The sequence below is a fragment of the Heterocephalus glaber genome, unplaced genomic scaffold (genome assembly GCF_053883595.1).
Source record: "Heterocephalus glaber isolate CG9 unplaced genomic scaffold, H.glaber_assembly_v1.0 deba00001610, whole genome shotgun sequence".
Classification (NCBI taxonomy): domain Eukaryota; kingdom Metazoa; phylum Chordata; class Mammalia; order Rodentia; family Bathyergidae; genus Heterocephalus; species Heterocephalus glaber.
The window spans coordinates 21,653,597-21,661,457 of record NW_028258381.1 but is presented as its reverse complement, the minus strand read 5'-3'; the positions used below and the strand labels follow the sequence as shown (position 1 = coordinate 21,661,457).

Here is a 7,861-nt window from a genome sequence, read left to right as displayed (position 1 = left end):
GACTTTCTCACCACCAAGCCATGTCCCCAGGCAGAATATAGGTACACACCAGTTATGTCCTCACTGTGTGGTTAGCTCGGGGTGGGACCCAGGTTGAGACCTCAGGACGGGCTCCCTGGCCCCGGCCTGGGGAGGTGCAGAGGTGGGGAAGGGTGACAAGGAGCAGAGCCACCACAGATGGCAGTGTGCTGCCCTGGGGAGAGCGCTGAAGTCCTAAGTTGTCCAGGCTGGGCTCAAATTTTCAATCCTCCTGCTTCAGCCTCCCAGAGTGCTGGGATGAGAGGTGTGCACCATCAAGCCCAGTTTGGGGTATGTTTTTGGACAACAAATGCCTTGCTCTATTCTAAGGACTTCAGGGTGCCCTCACCCAGGACCCTGTCCAGCCTGTGGTCAGCACGCAACCTGCACGTACCCAGGACTCCTGAGAGGATTAGGGAGCAGGTTTAGGACGGACCCTGAGGGCAGGAGGGGGTGTGTGCAGAGCGGGGAGCCTCCCCTCTCCCCTCTTCAGCCGCTCAGCCTGTACCCCCACCCCTAGCCCTCACTAGAATCCATCCCTGTGCTCACCACGCTTGCTTATTTATTTTCTCTCCTGTCTCCTTCCCCTGGCTAGAAGACGCTGTGTCCCTGACTTCGAGGTGGCCCAGGTTTCTGGGGGAAAATGTTTGCTTCTATTTGGAGTACATGACATGCGATTTTTTTTTTTTTTAAAGGCAAATGTTTAAATAAAAATATAAAATTAGCCGGGCCTGGTGCCTGCCTGTCATTCCAGCACTCAGGAGGCTGAGGCTGGAGGATTACCATGAGTTCCAGGCCAGCCTGGGCTGCATAGTGAAACCCTGTCTCAAAAAGCAAAACAGAATTATTATAGTAAAAGAAACATTGCCATAGATCCCCTCCAAATGCTTCTCTTCACTTTACACTGATGCCATTGTTTCTGCCACTTTCTAAGCAGTTCTGGAAGTTCCCTCTCCCAAGTGTCTACCTGCCCCTCTCTTTCTCTCCCCTCTTCCTCTTTCAGTTCTTTCAGACAGGGTCTCACTGTGTGCCCCAGGCTGGCCTGCAACTCACAGCAATCCTCCTGCCTTAGCCTCCCCAGCGCCAGGATTACAGCCATGCCCCACCACACCCACCATTCCTGAGTGTCTTCACGAGGTGTGACCAGAACTACAGTGAATGCTGCTGCCAATGCCACCCAATGGGAAGGCAGGCTCGGAAGGCAGGCTCGTAAGAACATGACCCTGTGTCCCGAGTCTTTTAACCTGGGTGTTAGCATTTTGAAGAGACCCTCAGAAGTCCTGGCTCTACCTCCTACCCTGTCCCAAGCCAGGATCTCTTGCCAAGACTGTAACTAGTGATGTTTGTACAACCAAAGACTCTATTTTGTGGTTTAAGGAGAATAAAGTTGAAAACATGACCCTGTGTCCTCCTCCACCTTATACACCAGATCTGGCACAAGGCGACTTCTGGCTCTTCCCCAAAGTCAAAAAAAATGACCATGAAAGGGGTCAGGAATTTAGCTCAGTGGTGCCTCGCCTGCCTGGAAAGCACAAGGTCCTGAGTTCCATCCCCGGTACAAGAAAAAAACCCAAAAACAAACAAAATGACCATGAAAGGGAAATATTTTGAACCTATTGAGGACATCAAGGTAGCCAGGACAGTGCAACTAACGACACTCAGGAAAGAGGACTTGCAAAGTGCTTCAGAAAGTGGCAAGAACAATGGGCTAAGTGTTTTCCGAGTGAGGGGTGACAATGGGTCTTTGGTGTCATAAATTTTTAGATTCTTCCTATTTGTTTTATCATACTATGTTGCGTTTGGTGACGGGCATCTGGGCAGGGACACGCAGGACCTGCAGAAGCCCTGCACACACAAAGAGCTGGCTAACGCGCCAGTCCTCACCCTGCAGATGACTAGACCAGTGGTTCCCTGAGGGGAGGCAGCTGCTCACCCAGCTTTCTTGGGTTTTAATCAGGAGTGACTCAGGTTTTGGCACACTTACTATGAATAGCAGTCCACTTCCTCTCCCTTGGGTTATCAGGGTGACAACACGCTGGCATTCCTTAACCACGAGAATTTTTCTGTAGTTAAGTGTTTTCCTAAAACATACAAACTGGGTGTGGTAGCCTATGCCTGTAATCCCAGCACTCAGGAGGCTGAGGCAGGAAGATCACTGAGAGCTCGAGGCCAGCTTGGGCTACACAGTGAGTTCAGGGCCAGCCTGAACTACCCAGGAAGAACCTGTCTAAAAAACCCCCCCCAAAACAAACTAGTTTAGCTACCATGGGATCTTTTTTTCTGGCTTTTTTGGACAGGGTCTACCTACGTAGTTCAGGCTGGGCTCAAACTCTTGCAACCTTCGTGCCTCAGCCTGCCGAATGCTGGGACTACCGGTGTGTGCCACCACACCCAGCTGCCTGACCATCTGTGGTCTTAGACACTGGCCAATGCCCACCTCCTTGACACCCTTTTCTTTTAGTTTTCTACTCTGACCTCATCATTCTCCTGGTTTCAATTTTGGTCTGTATGTAACCACTCAAGTTTACTAGGTCACTGCCTCTGCCCTCTTACTTCTGGGATGTTCCTACCTGGATGTCCCCAAGGTTTGCCAGACTCAATCCACTCCAAATGGAAGCCACCAGTTCCCCCAGAACTGATTTTGGTACATGGCACTGCCAACTGAATCATGGCCTGAGCTGGAAAACTGCGGTCCACACACTGGTGTCGAAGCTACAGTACGCAGCAGGCTGTTTGTATCACTGAATGCTCAAAAAGGTGCCAGGCGCAGTGGTACATGTCTGTAATCCCAGCACTAGGAAGGCTGAGGCAGGAGGCTCGCTGTGAGTTCAAGGCCAGCCTGGGCTACACAGTGAGTTCAAGGCGAGCCTGAATTACTGAGCAAGACTCTCTCAAAAAACAAAACAAAACAAAACAGCTCTAAAAGGTTCCCGTCACTGGTACATCCTCCCTTCTCACCTCATGCATCTGAAAGTTCTCAAGCAAATACTCTGAATCCTGATTTCTTTTTCCTCTGGTACTAGAGATTGAACCTAGGAAATGTCAAGCCTCACTACAGCCCTCTAGTTTTTAAATTTTGAGACACTCTCTCATTAAATTATCCAGGCTGGCCTCCAACTTGGGATCCTCCTGCCTCAGCCTCCTCAGTAACAGATTACAGGCCTGTACCATCATATCTGACTCAATAACCCTGCTGCCCTTTTGCAATACTGGGGACTGAACCCAGGGTTTCACTCTGAGCTACATCCCCAGCCCTGTTTAAAAATTTTTAATTCTGAGACAGGATCTTACAAAATTGCCCAGGCTGGCCTTGAATTTGCAATCTTCCTGCCCCAGCCCCCTTGGTAGCAAGACCACAGAACTGTACCATCACACCTGGCTGAATCTTGCTTTTAGTCTCCTGGCTTGCTGGCACCTCTCAGGGAGGGCTGGATAACCTCTTAGAAAGCCCCTGGCCTTTCTGAGCTGGACAAGACCCATCTTTCCCTCTCCGAGACCCAAGCTTCGCAACAGTGTTTACTCCAGGCCCCACCCACACTCATTCTGAGTCCTCCTCGACCCTCTGAGGGTCCCCGGAACCAGGTGGGGGCCTCGCCTCTCTCCTCCGGGGGGAGCAGGTGGTGACTGGCCTCTCCTTTGGAGGTGTGCTTATCTGAACAATAGATCTTTTTGTTTTCCTTCTCCAAATGTGAAATCACAGTATCGAGTGTGCTCTTCCACACGGCGTAGGAGACTCGGAATGCCTGTGCGTTGTGGAGGACCCACGGGCCCAGCTTACACGGAGGCACATGCCGAGGAGAGGGAGCCGCCACCGGCCGGGCCTCCCCCGCCGGCCTACCATGTGCTCCCGCCTGGCGCGGCCCCACAGGCCCCACATCCCCCCTAGCGACTGAAGGGGCCACCCAGGCTCAGTTTTCGACCTTCTCCTTACTGAACCTCGGTCCTGTCCTAAGCTCCGTGCAGCCCGGGAGAAGTATCCAGCCCAGGGCGACCCCCGAGGGCGGATTCAGCCAGGAGGTAGAGGAACCCGGTGATTGCAAAAAAAAAAAAAAAAAAAGGCTTTTATTGCAAAATACGAAATGGCCTTTTTCAAGGATGCAGTCCCTGCCCACCGCGGGCTCGGGGGCCAAGGCCCGAGGCGGCTGGCAAGTAGCTGGTGACCACTCCAAGCCCTGGCTGGAGAAGGGCGAGGTCTCGATGTCCATGTGGTTCGGTTCCTTCGGCTACCTGGCCCGCCACGGGGTGGCGGACGGAGAAGCGGGGAGCAGGGCCGGTCTCCCAGTCCAGCAAGAAGCTGCCCGGCGTGCAGGGCGCTCGGCCTCCCCTGCCGGCTCACACGTAGTCCCGGCGGTCGTAGGCGGCGCTTGTGCCAGTGCCCGGCCCGACTGAGCGCGGCGCGGAGTAGACGATCTTGGAGGTCGAGTACTTCTGGCGCGGGGGGCACGAGCAGCAGAGCAGCCCGCCCCCCAGCAGCAGCAGCGCTGAGGCCGCCCAGCCCACGTACAGGCCCGCGCCCAGCTCGCGCTTCTGCGCCTCGGGCACCAAGGGGTTGTAGAAGTCCCGGATGATGGAGTTGGCCGACCAGGACACCGGGATCAGGGTGAGCAGCGCGGCCAGCAGGAACACCACGCCCGCCGCGATGGTGATCTTGGCCTTGGCCGTCTCGTCCTCCACGCAGTTGGTGCACTGGGCGCCCACGAGCGCCACGAGGAGCCCAAAGGCGGCCAGCAGGATAGCGACGACGATGAGTGCGCGGGCAGCCTGCAGGTCCTGCGGCAGCGCCAGCAGCGAGTCGTACACCTTGCACTGCATCTGGCCGGTGCTCTGCACCACGCAGTTCATCCACAGGCCCTCCCAGGTGGTCTGCGCCGTGATGATGGTGCTGCCGATGAAGGCCGTCACGCGCCACATGGGCAGCGCGCAGCAGATGATGGTGCACACCCACCCCAACGCGGCCAGCGCGGAGCCCGTGATCTCCAGGCCCATGGACATGGTTGCTGCGCCTCCACCGAGCGGCTCCGCGTGCGGGGAAGACGACGGCCCGTGGGCGCGGGGCCCGGGACTCACAGCCCGGGGACGGGGCCTCGACGCGCGGCTGCTCCGGGGAGCCTGGACCGCTGGGCTCTGCGCTTGCCGCGCCTGCTCCTCAGCACCTACGGGCGGCTCTGCGGACCGGCGGCGGCGACTGTGCTGTCCCTGGCGGGGGCCGGGCGGACTTAGCCAGGTGCCCAGCGCGGCCGGGGCCGAGACGGGAGGGGCGGGCCCGGGGACAGTGACGTGGCCCCCTAGGACCTTTCCCGTGCGCCCTGGGAGGACACGGCCCGCAGCGGTGGGGGCGGGGCGGGGGGGAGGGCAGCCGAGGGGTGGGAGCCCGGGGGCGGGTCCGGCGTCCTTCCCACCCCGATCCCGTCTCCCTCGCGCGGAAACGATCTCCCGGGCTGGCCGCGGGAAAGGGTGCTTTAGGCGTTCGGGGTGCAAGTCACAAATTATTTGGCCTCTCTCCCTCTGTCCTTCCCCGCGCCAGAGTCCCCGACCCCGCCTGGGAGGACCGCGGGGCGGGGCGCGCGGTGCGTGGAGCGGGCGGGGCTGAAGCCGCGCACCTGCTCGAGTCCCTGCAGCCTCCGGGCGGCGCGGCCGGGCCTTCCCCAGGCCTGTGGGCTTGGGCGCAGAAGCCACGGCCGTCCGCCCGGAGAGAGACAGGGTAGCGAGCGCCCTGGCGACCCGCGCTGAGCTCAGGTCTCCCCCCAGCGCCCCTGTCCCCAGCGCCCCTGTCCCCAGCGGGGCAGTGAGCCTGGATGCCTTCAGCCCGCCGCTTTCCCTCCCCTCCAGGACCCCCATCTGCCCTCCCTCTGGGCTCTAGGGAGCACCAGCTCCACTTTAGGAAAAGCTGGAGACAGGCTTGATCAGGCACAAAGAGAAGTCAAACCCCTGCGCAGCCCGCAGCCCGCTGCCCTCGGCGGTCCCGGCCCCGCCCCTCGCTGCGGCGCGGGGCTCTCCTGGCGCTTGTTCCCGCGGGCCAAGTGCTCCGGGCTGCCCCGGTTCCTGCCCCCTCTGTTTGCTGTCCCTTAAGGGACATTCCTTCGGATGTCCACATGGCTTACTCCTTTTCCCTTCAGGTTCTTGTGTTGATTGAGACCCCTGGACCACCCTATTTAAAATCACAGCTTCAGGGCCAGGGATTTAGCTCAGTGGTTCAAGTGCCTGCCGTGCAAGCGCAAGGTCCCGAGGTCCATCCCCGATACCAAACAAAACAAAACAACCTTCCCCAAAAAACAAAGAATGTAAAATCACAGCTTCAAAAAAATAAATAAATAAAAGTAAAATCACAGCTTCTAGCCGGGCGTTGTGACCCACACCTGCTATCCTAGCACTCTGGGAGGCTGAGGCAACTGGATTGCAAGTTCCAACCCGGCCTGGCCAATTTAACGATTTAGACCTTGTCTCAAAATAGAAAATGGGCTGGAGATGCAGCTCAGTGTGAAAACCCTGGGTTCAGTCACAACATCTTGGCCCACAGTGGCCTGTCCTTTCTCATTCTTTGTATTCTGTTTAGTGTCACTGCCATCTGACTTACTCTCTATTTTTCTTATTTATTTTTAATTGTTTCTCTCTTTCTCTGCCCAGTTTATCTGCTCCACTGGGACATCCAGAATATCCTAAGAAGGGATCTGTTGGTTTTATTCACTGCAAATAGAAAGCAAGGGCCTGCTGGGTGTGGGGGCACACACTCATAATCCGAGGAATGGGCAGGCTGAGCTGGGAGGATCACAAGTTCAAGGCCAGCCTGGAATACACAGCAAGTTCAAGACCAGACTGAACTACAAGATGTCTCAAGATACAAAAAACAAAAAGAAAGAAACTGAGGATCAGGCGTGGTGGTGCACACCTGTAATCCCAGCACTTGGGAGGCTGAGGCAGGAGAATTACCTTGGGTTCGAGGCCTGGGCTGCATAGTGGGTTCAAGGCCAGACTGAACTACTGAGCAAGACCTTATCTCACAAAATTTTAAAAACAAAAAACAAAACAAAACAAAACAATCCTGTGGGCTCCTCCAGGGAGATAGAAGAATTTCTTGAACTGGGCCTTGGGGCTTATTTCTGGTTTGCTCCATACCACCCATCCTAGGCAGCTGGCCAGGCCTTTTCCCATACAGGCACAGCCCTGGGTGGGGGTTGAGTGGGTTAGAAGGTGCAGGTAAACAGGGCCTGGAGGTAAACAGGACCATGGAAACCAGGGTCCTGCTTTTTGCAGGGGCAAAGGTCTTGGGCTGGGCTGGGAGTGCCGGCTGGAGAGGCCCTGCTGATCCTGGGCAGGGGTGGCCCTATAGAGGAAATTCCAGGAGCCCAGGTAGCTTTTGGTGGACTGCAGCCCACTTCAGCTTCCTGGTTAGTGGATGTGGCTTTGGAGAGAAGATGTGGCACCCCAGGCAGGATGCTAGGGATGGAGGTCATATTATTTTAGCCAGAGAGAAGGCCCACAAGTGCCAGGGCTGAGTGCAGTGAGCTGTGGCTGGGATTCATCCCCAGCCCTTTTTTTTTTTTCATTTTGAGACAATGTCTCAAAAAGTTGTTATATTGCCCAGGCTGGGCTCAAATTTGAGATCCTCCTGCCTCAGCCTCCCAGAGCGCTGGGATGACAATTGTTCACGAAGGAGCCCAGCTGAGCTCTGACTCTTATTGCCTGGGGAAGGTCACGTCAGCTCTCCTAACTCAGCTTCCTCCCCTGTACATGGAAGGAGACGATCTACTATCTGTGTGTGACTCAGCTCCCAGGGCTGCAGTGAAGACGGTCTGCGAACAGCCAGACAGGCACCTGGCTGGGCAGAGATGGTGCAGGGACAGTG

General features: G+C 56.4%; 1 protein-coding gene across 1 annotated transcript; it reads right to left on the bottom strand.

The window, feature by feature from the left end:
- Positions 1-4,061: 4,061 nt before the first annotated feature.
- Cldn3 (claudin 3) lies at positions 4,062-5,330 on the bottom strand. The gene has a single exon (XM_004840044.4). It carries the CDS (start codon positions 5,008-5,010, stop codon positions 4,351-4,353), a length of 660 nt encoding a protein of 219 aa, XP_004840101.1. The 5' UTR covers positions 5,011-5,330; the 3' UTR covers positions 4,062-4,350.
- Positions 5,331-7,861: the final 2,531 nt, after the last annotated feature.

Coding starts and splice junctions, on each gene's coding strand:
- Cldn3 (XM_004840044.4), bottom strand. CDS start 5,010: ATGTCCATGGGCCTGGAGATCACGGGCTCCGCGCTGGCCGCGTTGGGG.